Genomic DNA, 19,333 nt, shown 5'->3' on the forward strand with positions numbered 1-19,333 from the left:
CACCCTCCCCCCGACTGGCCCCTAGAAGGAGTTGCTGCTTGATGTAGCAAGTGTGGACAGGAGGTACAGGGATGTCAAGGATGAGCCTCCCCCTCAACAATTCATTCTGGCTTTTCTCTTTCAGAAAACCGGCCACTCCCGCCGGGCTTTTGGCCGACTCACCCATGGTGCGTGGACCGTGGCCGTCCCTTTGCTAGCTCATGCCCATGCCTCCTCTTGGTCCCTGTCCCTTAATGAGGCATCAAGGCCCTGAAGACAACCCATAAGATATGGGACCCCCACCCACACACACACAGTCACCTACCCACCCACCCAAGAAAGCCCCCTGTGCTCTGCAGTCCAGAGAGGGCTTAGCAATGGGGTGGGTCACTAGCACACCTCACCATGGGCCTGGACTCACTGTTCTCCATATGAGGGGCCGAGTGGGGAGGAGCTCACTGCCTTGCTTTAGCTCCTGCTCATCATGGCGCCCATAGGGAAACTGAGGCACAGAACCTGACTCTGGGAAAGTGGAAAATACACCCAGGAAACTTTGCACCTAGCCTAAGCACTGGGCATGTTTGAGGATCATTCAGCAGAAGAGAGGGACCTGAGGAGGGTGCCTGTCACATCATGATGCAGGCAGATGGGGGGTTGCTTTGCAAGGAGTCAGAGGCAATGCAAATATGGTAATAGAGGGTGAGCTTGGTCCTTAATGGGAGGACTGGGGTCTATAACTGGGCTGGTGCTAGCGGGAGTGTGTGTGTGTGTGCGCGCGCGTGTGCGCATGCATGGCCAGTGGGAGCACCAGGGAGTGCCAAGGGTGCAGTTGGACTAACCAGCCAAGGCATGTGAGCTCCCCAGTGCTGGGCACAGGGCGAGCCTCAGGCAGTTAGAGAATGAGTGACACCGTGCCCATCCCAGGTGTTCCCCCACTGCTCCATCCCCATAGGGCATCTCTGGGCACTGGGTACCTTCGTGCCTCCTCTGTCCTGCCTGCCCACCATGCCCTACCCCACAAACGCTCTGATAACAGTCTGTCCATGTCTCTCTCCTGCTGCTCCTATGGAAGCGAAGTTTTCCGCTCCTGCAGAAAGCAAAGTTACGGTAGGAAACTGGCTCCTGCCCTCGTCCTCCACTCCCCTGTCCCCCGCCTCGCCCTGGCCTCTCCTCACCCTGCCTCAGCTGCACCCTGATGCGTTTCAGCTGGTTTGGGGTTGAGGACAGGCTGGCCCTGCGGCTGGTCAAGTGCGCTGGCAGTACGACTCTGAGGTGACTCCCCTTTGGTCCTGGGGTACTGGAGCCCAGGATGTAGGGCCTTGGAACCTAGACCTTTGTTATTTGGGGGCCACACAGGGACTTAAGGTATCACTGACAAGGGGAGCAATGGGACGTGAGGAGGCCCTGGTAATCCATTAAGTGGTTGGGAGCGGGGACGGTGGCCTCGAGGGCCCCAAGAAGGCAAGAGTGCGTAGCCAAGGTCCCAGAGGTGGAGCCAGGGCACAGGCATGGTAGCACAGGATGGCAGGGGGTGGGGAGAGCAAAACAGGGAAGAAGGCAGGGGGCTGGGAGCCTTACCAGTGGTAAGATGGAGCCTGCAGTGGGGGAGGCAGGAGGCGACAGAGGGAAGAGTTGGTGTCAGAGGAAGGAGGGCCCTGCCCACACAGACCCCTTCTTCTCCAGACTCGGAGACGGGTGAGGATGACATCAGCGACGTGCAAGGGACCCAGCGCCTGGAGCTTCGGGATGACGGGGCCTTCAGCACCCCCACAGGTGAGCTATTTGGGATGCTAAATGAACAGGCAGGTGGGCTTCCCACAAGAGGTGCCTTGGCCTCACGGTGCTCCTTTCCCTAGGGGGCTCTGACACGCTGGTGGGCACCTCCCTGGACACACCCCCGACCTCCGTGACAGGCACCTCTGAGGAGCAAGTGAGCTGGTGGGGCAGCGGGCAGACGGTCCTGGAGCAGGAAGCGGGCAGTGGCGGTGGCACCCACCGCCTCCCGGGCAGCCCAAGGCAAGCACAGGCAGCCGGGGCCGGGCCACGGCACCTGGGGGTGGAGCCGCTGGTGCGGGCATCTCGAGCTAATCTGGTGGGCGCAAGCTGGGGGTCAGAGGATAGCCTTTCGGTGGCCAGTGACCTGTACGGCAGCGCATTCAGTCTGTACAGAGGACGGGCGCTCTCGATCCACGTGTAAGTAACGGCCTCACCGTGGCCTGCACTGTCCCACCTCACCATGCTGTCCTGCACTGCCCCATCAGCCTCCACCCGCCTCAGCCCTGCACTGCCCAGACCCCCACGTGCATCCCTTTGTCACTCTCCACACCCACTGCCTCCACTCTGTGTCTTCCCACATCGCTCCATCCTCCTTGCGTCCATTCCATCACCACCCACATCCTCCTGCCCCCACCCGTCCTGGCTCACCATGCCATCGCCACTGTCTTGTGGACCCCTCTGTCTCTTCCTCCTCCTCCAAGCTCTCCAGTTTCCCCGGGGCCCTCTCCCGCCTCACCCATTCAGGCTCCAGTTGTCCCCAGGATTCCCACCCCCCCCTTGGGGGCCCCCTCCGTGCCTGCTGTCTCAGCAGCTGCTGCCTTTGCATCTCTCTGCACATTCCTGTTCCCATGTGGGCCTTTTTCTGGGAGGAACGGAACCTTTCTGAACGGCAGCTCCTGGGAGAGCAGGAGAGCAACCAGGAGAGAGACACCAGTGAGGTGGTCAGGGGGCAGATAGGGCGAGGGGCCAGGGAAGCAGGAGGAGGTTGTGGGGTGTGTGGGGGAGTGGGCAGGGGGCTGGGGGAGGGAGGGGATGGAGACAAGGGGGTGGATGGAGGTAGAAGGCTTGGAGAGATGGAGACAGGAGGCAAGTGAAGCCCTTGTGGGAAATGCCTGCGGGGGGGTGGTGGTGGGGGAGTTCAGGGTTGTCCTGACAGAGGTGGCACTGAGCGGAGGTGTTGGAGTGAAGCACTGGAGCCATTTTTGGAGGTTTGGGGGGCTGGCAGATAACAGGAGGGAGCGCTATAGCAGAAGAGGGAGTGGCTGATGATAGAGGTATTGGGGGTATTTGGGGAGCTGAAAGGGAGCCTGATTTGTGATGGGTATGGGTGCGTGTGGGAGCTACCATCATGGAGAAGAAAGAAGGGACCTGTCTCACGGAAAGGGAGCTGTTTTGAGGGTGGATGAAATGGCCAGGGATGGGCAGGGGACAGGTCCAGGCCAGGGGCGGGGGAGGGTCCCTTGGCTTATCATGTTGGCATTAACCAGGCGTCCCTGTGCCCTGGACTTGCCTTTTCCTTCCCTGCCTTTCTTTACCAGGCCCCAGCCGAGCTCGGAGTTGCTATGGCAACTTCTGAGGAACCCATTTCCTTAGTGATGTCTGTGGTACAGAGGCTGGCCTGGAGCTCTGAGCTGCCAGCACAAGGAGGCCTCTCGTATACTGTCCCGAATTTCTCTCCATGCTTCACCAGTTCCTGCCCCTCCCCCAGGGGAGAGTCTGCCTTCCACAGATAGCTGGCTGAGGTTTTGCTCCCTGGGTCCTCTGTGTTGCTACCACCCCCAGCCAGTCAGAGGTGGGGTCTATGGTGTGAGGCGCTGCCCAGGTAGGCTAAAATATCGTCACACTCAGGTACCCCTAGAACTTCTGCTCATGAGCAATACCCTATTTGTCCTCCCTCTGTGCCCCCAGAAACCCAGAGATTTTGGAGGGAACAAGGAAGGGCTCAGGAGTCAAACTACTTGGGTTTCAATAATTCAGTCCTAGCACCAACTATTTCCTAGCTGTGTCACTTTGGTAAGGCACTTAACCTCTTTAAGCCTTAGTTTCTTTATCTGTAAATGGGATAATAGTAGTTCCTATCTCAAAAGATCGCTGTGAGGATTAAATAACGCAATGCATTTGAGATAACATATGCCTGGCACACACCATGAGCCATTTCACAAGCATTTATTAAGCTCTCTGTAATGTGCAGCAGTGGATTTTTTTTTTTTTTTTTGGTGCCAGGTATGATGCTAATAGTTTTCAGATTCCTTTTCTTGATAATTTTCTGTTTGCTGTGCCTCTCAAGGACCCAGACAGGGGAAACTGAGGCCTAGCTTTTGGGCAGCTACGTAGGTGAGAGGAGTCCTCTGGGCTGACCAGCTCCTTCCTGCCTCCTCTCCTTCCATGCCCCGTTCAGGCCCACTTGGTAATTTCTGAGCAGACTCCTTTGGGAAGCTTCTGTGGTTCTCAGGAGGGTTTCCAAGGGCTCAAGGGACCTTTCCCAGGGCCAGGGCAAGGTCAAAAGCCTATACTGGGGACAGATTGATCATAAACTAAAAAACCCATTGCTGTTGATTCCAACTCATAACAACCCTATAGAACAGAGTAGAATTGCCCCATAGGGTTTCCAAGGCTGTGAATCTTTATGGAAACAGACTGCCACATCTTTTCTCCTGCAGAGTGGCTGGTGGATTCGAACCACCGACCTTTTGGTTAGCAGCCTAGTGTTTAACCATTGTGCCACCAGGGCTCCTTAGACTGACCATAGGGAGCTCAGAGTTCTTTGTAAGTACTAGGCAATCACAGGGTTGGGGGCATTGCTCCCTGAAGGCTGGGGCCTGGTGGAAGAGGCAGTTGCTGCTTTTCTTGGGGCCACCGTGAAGGGGGTGTGTCCTCTGAGGATGGGCAAGGGTGTGGGGGCCAGCTGGGGGCAGGAATGAGGGGGAGTTGCGTTCCTGAGAGGGCCCCTCCCCACCCCACCCTCCATGCTTCCTTCCCCACTTCATTCTTTGGGTCCAAGCCTCATGCTTTTCTCACCTCCATGCTTAGTTCTGTTTCCCAGCTTCCGGCGGCTGGGGGGAGGGGCTGGCCAGGGCCCCTGGGGCTGAGGCTGTACCTGGACCCAGCGCTAACCCAATCTTCTGGTGCCAGAGCCTCCAGCCTCTCTCCCCAGCACCTGCTCTGGCTGTGCTCTCCTCTCGGGGGTACGGGGAGGGGGGTCTGGCCCATGTCACCCACAAGCCTGCCCAGCATGCCCCACTGCTCAGTTCCTGCCACGAGCTGAGGGTCTAGGAGGAGAGTTCCCCTAAATCTTCTCCCGGTCTTGGTTCTGCAGCAGCGTCCCTCAGAGCGGATTGCTCAGGGAGGAGCCGGACCTTCAGCCTCAGCCAGCCAGCGAAGCCCCGCGTCGCCCGGCCCTGCCGCCTCCCTCCAAGTCCGCGCTGCTCCCCCCGCCGTCCCCTCGGGTGGGGAAGCGGCCCCCGCCGGGACCCAGCGTCCAGCCCCCGGTGCCCCCCACGTCGCCCCACCGGCGCAGTCAGGAGCCGGTGCTGCCCGAAGACGCCACCACCGAGGAGAAGCGGGGAAGAAAGTCCAAGTCGTCGGGGCCCTCGCTGGCTGGCACAGCGGAGTCCCGGCCGCAGACGCCCCTGAGCGAGGCCTCGGGCCGCCTGTCCGCTCTGGGCCGCTCGCCGAGGCTGGTGCGCGCCGGCTCCCGCATCCTGGACAAGCTGCAGTTCTTCGAGGAGCGCCGGCGCAGCCTGGAGCGCAGCGACTCGCCGCCGGCGCCGCTGCGGCCCTGGGTGCCCCTGCGCAAGGCTCGCTCGCTGGAGCAGCCCAAATCCGGAGGCGTTGCGCCGTGGGGCAGCCCCGGAGACTCGCAGGAGGAGCTGCGGGTGCCGCGGGGCAGCGTGGCGGAGCGGCGCCGCCTATTCCAGCAGAAGGCCGCCTCACTGGACGAGCGCACGCGGCAGCGCAGCCCGGCCTCCGACCTCGAGCTGCGCTTCGCCCAGGAGCTGGGCCGCATCCGCCGCTCGGCGTCGCGGGAGGAGTTGGTGCGCTCACACGAGTCTCTGCGCGCCACGCTACAGCGCGCCCCGTCCCCGCGGGAGCCCGGCGAGCCCCCGCTCTTTTCTCAGCCCTCCACGCCCAAAACCCCGGGCGCCCAGAGCCCTGCCGCCTCCCCGCCGCCCCCTTCGAGCGTCGCGGGCAGGCCGGGGGACGAGCCGGCGAGGCCCCGGAGCCGCGGGCCCAGGACAGAGCCGGGGGAAGGGCCGCAGCAGGAGGTTAGGCGCCGGGACCAGTTCCCGCTGACCCGGGGCAGAGCCATCCAAGAGTGTCGGAGCCCTGTGCCACCCGCCGCCCCAGAGCCCCCCGAGGTCAGGACGAAAGCCCCTTCGGGTCGGAAGCGGGAGCCTCCGGCGCAGGCCGTTCGCTTCCTGCCCTGGGCCACGTCGTGCCAGGAGGGCGTTGCAGCGCCCCAGACCTTGGAGAAGAACAGGTCAGGGCCTGAGGCTGAGAAGAGGCTGCGCAGAGGGCCAGAAGAGGATGGGCCGTGGGGGGCTTGGGACCGCCGAGGAGCCCGCAGCCAGGGCAAAGGTCGCTGGGCCCGGCCCACCTCGCCTGAGCTCGGTAAGGTCTCAGGGAGGGCTGAGAAGGTTCTGAGACCTGGGGAGGGGGGTCCTGGAGGCCGAGACTGAGACTACTCTGTAGGAGCATCCCTCCTCGTCCCCCCACTGAGGGTACCTTTTACAGGGGAAGGCCTGGATGCAGGTTCCACTTTGAGTGAAGGGTTGTGTTAGAACCTGCCTGCTGGTGAGGCAGTGTGCGAGTGCTTTGAAGGAGTTGGCGTGAAGCTGAGAAGCGAAGACCGTGCCCAGATGCTTGCCACAGGTCCCCTGGGTCCAGTGGCCTGTTAGGCTGTTGGGCCAAGGACCATGTGTGGATGAGACACTGGTAGGAATTTATGGAGCCCCTCCACACCCCAGCTTGTCTGTGGGAGATGAGATAATAACCAGTCTCAATAAATCATTTGTCAGGTCCCTGTTACAGGCAAGCTTTGGGCCAGCAGCTCTGCCCTGTGATCCCCTTCTCATCCCCAGCCATACCCTGGCCTATCCTTGGCCTATCTGCCACCTGTAGTCTCCTCTGTCCTGTCCTTGTGTCCCTGTATCTGTGGTCTCTATACATGCCAGCCTATGTGTTGTCTCCCACCCTTCCCATGGGTGAATAGCCAGAATGCCCTGCCCCTTGCCAACTGTTACTCATCTTGAACCTTCATCTTGGTGCCTATTTCACCTCCCTCAGAGGCAGAGGAAGCCATCCCTGACATGGCCCCACTCTCTGCAGCTTCCCAGGCTAGATGCTGCTACCCATTGGTCCCCTGAGGCCCTGTCAGTATCTCTTCCATTGCACTTACCATCTTGTATTTTTTTTTCATTGAAATTATTTTATTTTTCCTTTAAGTCCATTGGCCTACTAACAACCGTAATTGCACATACACACAGCCACGTACAAGGTATTGTGTTAGCTAGGCACTTAGGAATGTTACCTTAATCTGTATGCCAGTTTTGCAATACAGCCAATTTTGGGTTGGCATTGGCTCCATTTTACAGATAACAAAACTGAGGTTTGGAGAAATTATCAAGTTTGCCCAAAGTTACATAGCTAAGAAGTGGCAGAATCTGGATTCTCACTGCTTTTACTACCTACACTACTTTATAGAATGTCAGAGTTGACAAATACCAGAGATACATGACAGTGGCATTTTATTGTCTTCCTGAGCAAATGTGCTTCCTGTAAGCAGGGCCTAAGTCTTATTTCCTGTCATCTCCCTGGCGCCCATCCCATACAGTGCCTGGTGTGCAATCAGTGCAGTGTTACTATTGGGTGAATGGAGGAAATCAAAGCCAGTCTTCATAAGGCCTCTCAGACCACTGTGTACCCCACCTGCCGCTCCTTTTGAATCCATTGGCATCTTGCCCACATCACTAATTTGACAGTTCATCACATGTTGCCCTGTGACACTACTGCAGTATTCTTGCTTAAGTCTTGGGTTGCTGTTAGCTTATCCTCTCTTTCTTGTCTTTTTTCTCAGACAGATTGTAAGTTTTGGAAACTTGTAAACTCTTGTGACCCTCAGAGTGACTTGTACTAAAAAAAAAAAAAAAATCTGTTGCCATCGAATCGATTCTGACTCATAGCAACCCTGTAGGATAGAGTGGAACTGCCCCATAGGGTTTCCAAAGCTGTAATCTTTAAGGGAGCAGGCTCCCAAATCTTTCCCCTGTGGAGGTGCTGGTGGGTTTAAACTGTTGACCTTTTGATTAGCAGCTGAGTGATTAACCACTATGACACCAGGGTTCCTTTTGTGCCTTGCACAGGGTCTGGTATATCTGCATGTTGACTGATTTATATTAAGGTTTATACAGCATAGTCTCTGCCTGTCTCTAGAAACTGACATTCTAATTGTGGCTGAAGTTGAGGAGCAGCCAAGCTAACACAGAGTCATAGCTACCTTGCTCTGTTGGAGAATCCCGGTTCTGCTTTCCTTCTTCCCTGTCAGAAGACATTCAGGAGAGAAGCCCTCCTTCACTCACCCTGGCCTTGTGGAAGTCCCACTCTCTGGATTTGGTTCTCTAGGATGAGGAGCTGATGACACTCTCTCCCCCAGTCATCCCCACAAGGACCATGTCCCCTTACCCTATAACCTGTGTTTCTGTCAGAGTCTTCGGATGACTCCTATGTGTCCGCCGGAGAAGAGCCCCTGGAGGCCCCTGTGTTTGAGATCCCCCTGCAGAATATGGTGGTGGAACCGGGGGCAGATGTCCTGCTCAAGTGTATCATCACCGCCAACCCCCCGCCCCAAGGTGAGCGCCAGGGCTGCAGCCAGGCTGAGGCTGAGGTAGGGGGACATGCGAGACAGGGAGGAGGAGATTATCTCCCCATTTTCCCCAGCATCCTCTGAGGGAGACGTAAGGGAGAAGGGGAGATTGTTCTTCCATGGTATCTGGCCTGAATCCTGTGTGTGTGTGAGAGAGAGAGAGAGAGAGAGAAAGGGGGGCGAGTTCCCAGAATCCTCTGAGAGAGGCGAGGGCAGGCCTGGGCTTCTGTGAGTGCGGGGAGATTCCTCAGAATTCCCTGGGGTGGGAAACAGTATATTGGGCTACTGTGGGATGTGTGTGTGGGGAGGAGATTGTCCCCAACAGGCCCCTGTGGGCTGTGGCCAGCTGGTTCTCCTGCTACTTCTCCACAGTGTCTTGGCAGAAGGATGGGTCCGCGCTGCGAAGTGATGGCCGCCTTCTCATCCGGGCGGAAGGCGAGCGGCACACCCTGCTGCTCAGGGAGGCCTGGGCGGCTGATGCTGGGAACTACACGGCCACCGCCACCAACGAGCTGGGCCAGGCCAGCTGTGCAGCCGCACTGGCTGTGAGACCTGGTAGGGAGCCCGTCAAGCCAGGGCTAGGTGGGGGGGAGCAGTAACCGTCTGGAGTGGTGCTGAGGCTGTGGGCCCAGCTCCCTTCTTTCTCTCAGCCTAGACCTCAGACTCTCAACCAGTCTGCTCAGTCTGCCCTCTGAGGTCAGCTGCTCTGCTGAAAGCATTTTAAATGGCCTCAGGGCAGGGGCCAAATTCCCCAGGCAGACCCAGGCTGGCCAATTCCTGAAGTGAGTGAGATTTGTCATCCACGTCCACTAAATGCTGTCCTCCCATGGCATTTCTGTGACAGGGTCCTGTGGGAAGAGCAGATTGTCCTTGAGAAAAACAATCAGCTCACAGGACTTGTGAGCCACTAGGTGCCTTCTGGGGGTCATTTCCTCTCTAGGCCAAGCCCACCCGGTAAAAAGAGATGCTTTCAACCCCCCACCTGATCCTTCTGTTAAACCCAAAGTCCTGAAGAGGGTCCAACTGAGAGCTGCTGTCAGGAGGTGGCTGTGGCTGAGGCTGCCTTGCTTTCTATTTTTATGAAAGCCCTTACTTGGTGTCGGACTACTTCCTTTGGGTTTAAGCCCAGTTTCTTTCTGGTTCAGAGCAGGGCTGGACCTGTATCAGTGCGCGTGGCCAGTTCGACTCATTCAGTTTGCTGGACCCTGGGCTGTGGGGTGGGGGCAGGGAGGTGGCAGCAGGTGAGGGCTCGTAGCAAAATACCCAGACTCAATCCTCAAGGCTATGACAGTTGGGTGACCAAACCCAGGTCAGAAGACCATGCTGGGCAGATGAAGCCAGGGCTGAGCACAGGGGAGCAGTGTTCTGGGAGGTACAGAGGGAGATGCATCAAGGAAGCATTCCTACAGAAGCTGAGACTTTCTCTGGGCCCCCGAGGAGGCTGGGACTTAGACCTGGGGGGGTGGGGGGCAGGACATGCCAGGAGGGGGAACAGCACAAACTGTTCTGTTCCTTCCTTTTGATAAGCACCTCAGAAGACAAGGTGACAGGGCCTATCTGCTCTGGTCTCAGGGCTTCATCACCTTCGCGATAAGGGAGTTCTTTGTGTGTCTGATCCAAGTCCCAGTCCTAAATTAGATCCTTTTGATTCCACCATTACAGATTTGAGGAACTGAAGGTCTTCATCTTCCTCAGCTCACTCCCCTCTCTGAGGTGCCCATGATCTAGGCTCTCTCCTTCTCACCCCTGCCATGACACTGAATCATACCCATCCCTCCACAGCGTGCTTCCGTCCTTCCATCACCTCTGGGATCTGGCCTCTGACTCAGCTCCCGGCTCCCCTTTGGGGGCCCAGGCCTGGTTCCAGGACTCCAGTCGATACCTGGCTTGGGCTGAGATTTGGCCAGGGACGGGGTGGAGGGAGTGCCCAAATGCTGGCACAGGGCCATTTGGAAGCCTTTTAAGGTCGGGAAGGAGGACTGGGACAAGGCAGCTGTCTGCACTTGACCGGGAGTTCTGTGTGTCCGTGGAGAGGCTCCCTGCGCTTCAGTTTCCTCAGTTGTAAAGCAGAGATAATTATACCATCCTCATGGATGAAGGTGAATGTGTGAACGTGCTTTATGAACTGCAAAGCTGTAGACAAATGTTGGTTGTTAGCGTTATTAAGGGGTGATGTTGTGCACAGGAGTGCGAGTTTCCACGAGGCCCTGGGAAGCTGCCTTTTCCTTCTCTGCTTGCTCTTCAGACTTCTGCTCCTTGGGGGTCCAATCCTGCCCTGGCAAGGCCCACAGCCCCCAGACCCTGCGTATTTCCCAACCCCTGTGTCCCTAGCCCATCACGTATCTCTGTGCCTCATCCACCCAGGGGAGCCAGAAAGGCTTCATGGCATTAGCCCCCGTAAGTCAGGCTGGCTTGTAGGCCCCAGGGCCTGAGGGAAAGCATGCAGGGCCAAACTCGGCTTTGGCTCTGTGTTTCTTACCCTACAAGGCACTGTTTGGTCCAGAGTGGCTGGATGGGAGCCAGTGGACCCAGAGAGCAGCGGGAGTGGGTGGAACCAGTGGATGGCACAGATGTTTGGGGAGGGAGGGGTCCCAGGCTAGGGGATTTGTCTGGCAGTGCGGCTGTGGGCGGGTGGGGAGAAAGTCAAAGGAGGGAGTGTGTGGTGTCCTGTGGAAGAGGCCTGTGTGAAGCCACCTCCCCTTCTTGCTTCCCACTGCCCCCAACCCAGTGCCATGGTAACCAGGGCTGGCTGCCCAGCGCCCTCTTATGGTGCCCACCTGAACAGGACCTGCTTTTGGAGCCCACTGAGCTCAATTCCTATTGACAGCCAAGGAAACCAGAGAATGGGTAACTAGGGAATGTGACTGTGATTTGGAGGGGTGGGTTCTGTGTGGGCAGGGTTTGAGCCTCACCAGCTCCTGTAGCCCCACCCACCACCCCACCACCCCCACCCCTCCTTACCCTACTGAATAACTCCCAAAGGGTGCCTGTATTGGGTGGGCGGTTGGGGAGTGTGAGAAGTGTCCTTATGCTTAACGAGCTGAGCATTCTAGGCAGCTCTCTACATTCATCACACAAGCATTTATTGAGTACTGACCGGGTGCCAGGCACTTCATCCCTCTAAACAGTCTCTTCTGTTTAGAGAGGGCCAGATACTGTTTCCAAACCCTTTGACATCCCTTCCCTTATTTGAGCTGTATCACACCGTATATGTTCCTAGGAGGGACATATGACAGGTGATGATAGTCCCATTTTACAGATGGGAAAACAGAAACGTGGAGAGCGAAGTGACCTGGAGTTAGCACAAGGCCAGCAGCCTTTATAGAACATCTACAATCTGTCTAGTAATGTTATAAACAACGTGTGATTTAGGATGGTGGAAATTTTCACACATGAAACTAATAAGCTTAGTGTGGATGAAAGATGAAAATAACGTGAGTAGCTACCATTACTGAGTGCTTCCTGTGTACCAGGCCCCGCATCGATGGGTTCTCACATTTAATCCAGTTCCGTGAAGTAGGTTCTATCATTATGCCTGTGTTACAGATGAGGAAGGAGTCTCTGAGTGGCGCAAACAGTTAAGCACTTGACTACTAGCCGAAAGGTTGGCAGTTCAAATCCACCCAGAGGTGCCTCAGAAGACAGGCCTGGCAATCTGCTTCTGAAAGGTCACGGCCTTGAAAACTCTATGGAGCTGGTCTATTCTGCACACATGGGGCCGCCATGAGTCGGAATTGACTCGATGACAACTAACAATAACAGCAGATGAGGAAGCAGAGACTTGGAAAGCTGAAGTGAATTGTCTAGAACAGCACTGATCAATAGAACTTTCTGTGATGAAGGAAATGTGCTATAGGTACACTGTCCAGATGTGGTAGCTCTTAGCCACATGTGGCTATTGAGCCCTTAAAATGTGGCTAATGCAACTGAATTTTTTTATTTCATTTTTTAATTAATATACCTTTAAATGGTCTCAGATACCTAGAGCCCACCCTACTGGGATGCTCAGCTCTAGAAGCATAGGGCCAGTTGAAGGCTGGAGCCGTGATTTGAAGCCCTGCCCCTGGATCTCCGAAGCCCACACTGCTAACCACTGCGCTCTACTGTCCCCTTTCCAGCTACTTGAGCAAGTTCAGTGTTACAGTAGAATTGTGTTCGTGAGCTTGCCGGGAGGAGGAGGCAGAGACTGTCCACAGGCCCCTGGGAATGGGTCCTCTGTTGACTCCCCACCGCTGTCACGGCTGTGGTCCTGCTTTCTTTGCCTGCCTCGTGTGGGCACACTTGGCTTACCTGCCACCTCGTGGGCTCTGATTGGAGGCCCTCTGGGTGCTTATCAGGAGGAAGGGGGAGGTAGAAGGCACTCCGCTTTCATCCTACTTACTGTCTCCAGTCTTCCCCTCATATACTTGAGCCCAAGGTTCTAGCATTTGCTAGCTGAGACCTTGGCCTCATCATCATTTATGGCAGCTGGTCACTGTGTTCTCGTCTGTAAGGTGAAGATCATCAGGACTCCTGTGCTACCTACGCCTTAAGATTTGTGAGCATCTGTGGGGATGGCCTGAGATACGTCTTACCAAACCTTGTCCCTCTCACATGATCAACATTGTCAAAGGAAACAAACAAAAATGCAAAAACCAGTTGCCATCAAGTAGATTCCGACTCATAGTGACCTCATATGTTGCAGAGTAGAACTGTGCTCCATAGGGTTTTCAAGGCTGTGACCTTTTGGGAGCAGATCTCCAGGCTTTTCTTTCGAGGCACTTCTGAGTAGGGGGGTCGAACCGCCAACCTTTCGGTTAGTAGTCAGGCAATTAGCTGTTTGCGTCACCCACGGACTCATAAAGGAAAAGAGGCTGTTTATTGGGGATCACAAACACAAAGGAAAGGAAGATGCTTATGGCAACAGCATCTGCCCCTCTTCTCCTGCCCCTGTCCCAGCGCCGGCTGCTGCCAGGTTAGAGGTCCTCCTTGTGGTGGCAGTGGCTGCCACTGGAGGAGGGGATCTTGGAATGCCACTCGGCCCGTGTTGTCCATCCTTGACTGGGGTTTGGACAACATCTGAACAAGCAGTGTCGACTTCTTGACCAGAACCCAGCCCTCCCTCCCCACTCCTGTCCACCAGAAGCAGGTCTGCCCTGATGGGCTGTCTCCCTGGGAATGGAGGTTGTCCCTCACAACCTCTCAGGAAACCAGAGACCCAGTTTACAGTTGGTGCAAATGCGTTATCTAACATGGAGCATATAGGAAGTTAAGTCCTTTCCTCTCCAGGTCAACCTGACCCTGTCAAATTCTCTCTAATTCCTTGTACATTTTAAACCGAAACTAAAACATTCTCAGCACAACTATTCTCCTTTCCAAGGGGACAATACACATGACAGCATGCTGTAGAAATTTCCACCCACCCACTGGCCTGGGCGGTACAAACAGTTTACACTTGACTACTAACCTAAATGTTGGCAGTTTGAATCCACCCAGCAGTGCTGTGGAAGAAAGGCCTGAGATCTTCCATAAAGGTTACATCCAAGAAAACCTCATGGAGAAGTTTTCCTCTTTAAGAGTTGAAATCGACTCGATAGCCGTGGGTTTGGCTTTTGTTTTTTCTCTTAGCTGGCCTGTACACTCTTTCTTCATGTCCCCAGTGGAATCCTCACAGGGACATTTAAGAAGTTACCTACAGAGAACCTACAGTGCACATGGATGGCAGGGTGTGAACTGCCAGCCCCATGTGAATGCTGCTGGTCCTCAGCCTGCTAGTGTCCCCTTCAAAAACTTTAAGGCATGCCCCTTGACCTGCAGAGTAAAGGCCACCCTCCTGAAATTGGCCTCCACCATCTGGACTGATAGGGCCCGAGGTGCCTGAGGGCTGAGGATGACCCCAGGGTGGCCAGAGGCAGTTGAAGCAGGAGGAGGCACCTGCTTTAACACTGTTATGTTCCACTTCTTACTTCTTCATCCAGCTCTGTAGCCAGACAAATGGAGCCACTGTGCACGGGTACACATGGACGCGCACGCGCACATGCACACCCAAACATGCTTTTTTTTTTTTTTTTGCTTCTGAACATTTGCTTATACAGTTTCCTCTGCCTGGAATGCTTTTCTCTTTTCCCTTCTTAAACCAAACTCTAGTTCTAATACCACCTCTTCCCTCCAGTTCTTTCTTCTTCCCTGAGCCACAGAACCGCCATGGCCCTTATTTCCTCCTCTCTTTCGACCTTATCTTTTCTGTTCGCTTTTGTAGTCAGTTCTGAGGACAGAGCTGTGCCTGCCCACTCTGTAGCCCTTGTGGCCGTAGCTCTAGGCCCTCCTGGATAGTCAGCGGCTATGTGTGAGGTGGCAGCGGATGGTAGAGATGTCTGTGACTTTCCCAACGTTCCTGTGGCTGTGGGAACAACCTGGGTAATCACTCAGAGGCTGGATGGGACACTCTGCTGCAAAGAGTAAGAGGCTCTGCCTATGAATGGAAGTGGGATGGCAGAGGAGACCACGGAGCGGTGGTCAGCATCCTGCAGCATCCTCATCTTATCACCTTGGGAATATGTTAGAAATGCAAATTATCAGCCCCACCCCAGACCTAATGAGTCAGAAACTCTGGAGTGGGACCCAGCGAACACTGTTTTAACAAGCCCTACAGGTGATTCTGATGTACAACGAGAGTTGAGAACCACTGTCATAGAGTTGCAGACCTTGCTCAAGGTAAGCATCCGTGTGGTGCAGTGGGAAGCACGCGGGCTGTGGGGGTCAAGCCTCGTAGGTTCAAACCCTTGCTCCAAAGTGTAATGGCCAAGTGAGATGGGACTCAATGGGACAGCCTCATTGGGTTGTCCCCCGCCCGTGAGGATCAACAGTGATCCCTAAACTTTCATGTGCATAAGAATCACTTGAGACACCTTTTAAGATACAGTTTCCTGACCCCCAATTTAGGAGACCTACTTCTGAGGTCAGAATAAGGCCCAGGAATCCATATTTTAAACAAGCTCCCAGGTGATCCTGAGGTGGGGGATTCAGAAACCAATCCGAGAACCCCTGGCCGAAGTGGCTTGCGTGTTGCTTTTCATGTACTAGTTGTTCGACGTGAGGACGCCTCAGAGGATGCTAGGAGCTTTACTGAGCTGAATCCACTGGTCAGGGCAAGGAGGCTCTCCCCAGCTGTGGGCTCCCCAACGTCACTATTTTTATGAAGCAAGTTTTACCTGAGAGCAGTGTTGAAAGGGCCAGACCAGTTGCTGTCAAGTCAGTTCCGACTCATGGCAACTCCGTGTGTGTCAGAGTGGACCTGTGCTCCACAGGGTTATTCATAGCTGATTTTTCAGAAGTAGATAGCCAGGCCTTTCTTTCAAGGTGTCTCTGGGTGGGTTTGAACCACCCACTTTTGGGCTAACCGCTGAGTGTGTAGGGGGGATGGGGGTGTGAGTGTGAGGGGGAAGTGCTTACATGGTGAGTTGGTCAAGGGCTGGTTGGGTATAAATGCAGGTTAGGTTTAGGTGGGCACCTGTTCCCCCTCCCTGGCTGTCGTAACTGTGTTTCCCACAGTGAGAGCTTGGCGGTGGGGAGTGGACACGAGAGCCTGGTGTGGAGGCTAGGAAGCCTCTGGAAGCCAGCGATGGGGGTCCCCATGCAGTGTTGGGGTACAGAGTTCCATGCCCTCTGGGCTGTGAGGCTCCTGCCTGGACTGCTCTGACAGCCCCTTCTTTATGGGACTTGAGGACCTCAGCTCCCTTGGTAGCTGGATGCACCCAGAATGCTATTCCCCCAGCCACCACCAGGGGTCTCCAAAACTCCCCAAAAACCTTGCCCAAACCACTTTTAATCTCACTCTTGGCTCACTCCCTGGGCTGGCAAGCCCCCTCAGCACTATCCACCTGGAGGTGACCCTGGAGCAGGACTCCAGGCTCCACAAGGGGCAGGGAGGACACCCACCTCCAGGGTACAACCTGTGCTCTCGGTTTCAGCTGGGTGCCCAGACCCTAGTAGATGATTACGAAGTACCTTTCTGACCCCCCACCCCCACCCAAGCCCCCACCCCCACCTCAAGACAGCTAGGCCGAGCAGTGGGCCTGCCTCCTCTGCCTGGCCCCACCCCTCCTTCACTGACAATGCTGGAAACACAGGTCAGAGCTTGGGAATGTAGCCCTGGCGGGTGGAGGTGATAGGAGGAGGGAGAAGGACATGTGACCACTCCCCTTCTCTCTTGCTGTGCTTCCAAGCTGCTTTCCCTGACCCAAATACAAGTGGGTGCTAATTGTGAGGGGTCTTCTGAGGGAAGCAGCACCCTCTCATGACTGTTGGCCCTGGTTGGAGCTGATGGGGTGAGGGACAAGTTGCCAACAGGTGCGCTTGTAGGAGGGTTGGGTACAGGCTTAGTGCCCTGGGGTGGCAGCTGGGCCAAATTGACCATGGCGAATAGGGAAACAGAGGTGGGATTCTGGGCCTTTCTGTCAGGGCCCCCTCAGGTTGAGGGAGGCAACTCTGGAAAGAAGGCTGAAGGTCACGACTGTTCTCTGACACTCAGCCCTGGAGAACACAGGGCACGGCCTGGCTCTGTAGAACTGGAGACTCAGATCATTTCCAGAGCAGGCATCTTGGTGGTTTGGTCAGGGCAAGGGGCATCAGAAGGGTCACTGGTACCTCCCTTGGTGGTACATATTGAAACTAATGGGCCAGGGTAGACATCTTGAATGCCTCAGGGACCAAGGCCCCTGCACCCTGAGCCGAGATGCCACTAAGGGGGCTTTGTTATTGTCAGGGTCCAGAGCTGTAAGGAGAGAAAAGGCAGATCCAGTGGCTTGAGAATGATCAGGGTGGCTAAATACAGCCGGCTGCCCCTGCCCCTCCCCGTCCCTCCCCTCCTCGCCAGGGCCTGGCTGCCTGTGGTCTCAGCAGCACCACCTTCCTCGCCAGCTGCCTTCCACCCAGCCTACAGCCGCTCCGCCTCCCCCTCCTCAGGCTCCTGCCCCTCCCCCAAGCCCCTTTGGTGTGGCGCCTCAGCAGGGTCAGCCGAGAAGCAGGGCGTGGGGCTGGGTAGGCAGGCTCCTGTCCCCGGGGAGCCGGGACGGGGTGGGCAGTGGGCAGGCAGCAGGAGGGCCAGGGGCCAGGTCAGAGCCTTCGGACAGGCGCAGGCTGGGGTCCGCATGCAGTCTCAGGGTGAGTTGGGGTGCAGCCTGCTGGGGGCCGGGCCGTAGGGGTTTGGGGTGGGGGAACCAGGAGGAGGGGCTAGGGGGCTGTGAAGGAGTCATGTCTGTATTTGGCAGTTGGAGAGGAGCCAGCTCTGCAAGCCTGGGCCCTTGGCCAGTCGCAAGGGAGGGCGTCAGGGCCCGGGGGATACCCCTCCCCCAGGGCGGACGCTGGTGCCCCCCTCCTTGTCCTCAGGCTGAGCTGTCCTTCTCTGTGGATGGCTCAAACTCTGCTTTCCTGTCCCCTGGGAGTTTTGGGGTCTGTGCTCTAGGGCTGGGGCCATCGGGTGCCCCTGGGATATCTGGGGCAGGAAGCTGAGAAGGGAGCGGGGGAAGGGCAGGCGGCACAGTGCCGCCTCATTGGCCTTGGCACCGTGGTCAGGATGGGGCTTCTCTGAGGTGTGTGTGCCCCTGTACCAGGCCCAGCTCACCCAAGGAACAGGTGCCCTGGCTGTGACACTCTGAGGTTCCAGAGACCTGAGCCACCTGCATTAGGAGCCTGGAGTTGATAGTTTGGGCCCCTCATTCACTCCAGGAATGTAGGTCCCCTGCTCCACTGGAATTCCCAGTCTCCCACAAGGCCGAGAAGCAGCCCCTCTACTGCCCGAGCCCTTTCCCTCTGGCCATTCCCTCCACTTTCACCAGCCAGGACCATCAGGAGGGTCAGTGCTAGGAGAGTCTGGGAGGCTCAGGGAGAGGAAGCTGGGGGATCCAGGTCACATGGCAAGTAAAGGGGAGCCCCAGGAGGTGGAGGCAGGCAGGTATCCTGTGTAGTACTCCAGGACCAATTGATCCAGCTTTCTCAGTCCCCCTACCCCCGACATCTCTCTAAGCCACTGTGTCTCCTCCAGGTGGGTCCTCATCCCCTTTCAGCAGCCCCATCACCTCTGACGAGGAGTACCTGAGCCCCCCAGAGGAGTTCCCAGAGCCTGGGGAGACCTGGCCCTCCACCCCCACCATGAAGCTCAGTCCCAGCCAGAACCACCGATCCTCCGACACTGGCTCCAAGGCGCCCCCCACCTTCAAGGTCAGACCCCCGGGGATCCCCATGCCTTTGTGTGCCCCCTTGTCCTTGAGACCCAAGCTCCAGCATGGCCTGGGGCTTTGCAAGTTAATCGTTGTTATACTGCACTCACCTCCATCAGACTGGGCATGGGAGAGGCCTCTGTCCCAGATCCCCCAGCCCCCATGGAGCCTGAGGCTGTGCCCTGCTGGGTCCCTGACACTTTGGGGTCCCCCTTCAGGTCTCACTCATGGATCAGTCTGTAAGAGAAGGCCAGGATGTCACCATGAGCATCCGAGTGCAGGGGGAGCCCAAGCCTGTGGTCTCCTGGTGAGTACTACCCTCACCCCCACCCACCAGCCTCCCCTCACCCCCACCCACCAGCCTCCCCTCACCCCCACCCACCAGCCTCCCCTCACCAGGCTTGTCCCCCTGAGGCTAGATTTTGGGTGAAAATGGGTGATGGAAGGGAGTGGACCCTTATATACTTCCCAAAGACTGCCCTGACTGTTGCAGGGGGGGTGGTCACTCAGCTACACAGTG

At 56.5% G+C, this 19,333-nt stretch overlaps 1 protein-coding gene across 11 annotated transcripts in view; it reads left to right on the forward strand.

The window, feature by feature from the left end:
* Positions 1–19,333, forward strand: part of SPEG (striated muscle enriched protein kinase) — a 60,052-nt gene that overhangs the window by 8,842 nt on the left and 31,877 nt on the right. For 5 of the 11 annotated variants that reach the window (XR_007517968.1, XM_049888270.1, XM_049888278.1 and 2 more), the window contains exons 2-9: positions 125–1,086; positions 1,663–1,752; positions 1,836–2,172; positions 5,072–6,366; positions 8,460–8,603; positions 8,990–9,172; positions 18,639–18,814; positions 19,032–19,120. Coding sequence is in view for 10 of the 11 variants with exons in the window: in XM_049888270.1 (XP_049744227.1) it covers positions 879–1,086; positions 1,663–1,752; positions 1,836–2,172; positions 5,072–6,366; positions 8,460–8,603; positions 8,990–9,172; positions 18,639–18,814; positions 19,032–19,120 (2,522 nt within the window). In the remaining variant the exon portion in view is untranslated. Of the gene's footprint in view, positions 1–124; positions 1,087–1,662; positions 1,753–1,835; positions 2,173–5,071; positions 6,367–8,459; positions 8,604–8,989; positions 9,173–11,265; positions 11,465–17,656; positions 17,759–18,638; positions 18,815–19,031; positions 19,121–19,333 lie in introns of those variants that run through there. The other 6 variants (XM_049888271.1, XM_049888273.1, XM_049888274.1 and 3 more) reach the window with 6 other exon arrangements.

This window comes from Elephas maximus, chromosome 6 (genome assembly GCF_024166365.1).
Source record: "Elephas maximus indicus isolate mEleMax1 chromosome 6, mEleMax1 primary haplotype, whole genome shotgun sequence".
NCBI lineage: Eukaryota > Metazoa > Chordata > Mammalia > Proboscidea > Elephantidae > Elephas > Elephas maximus.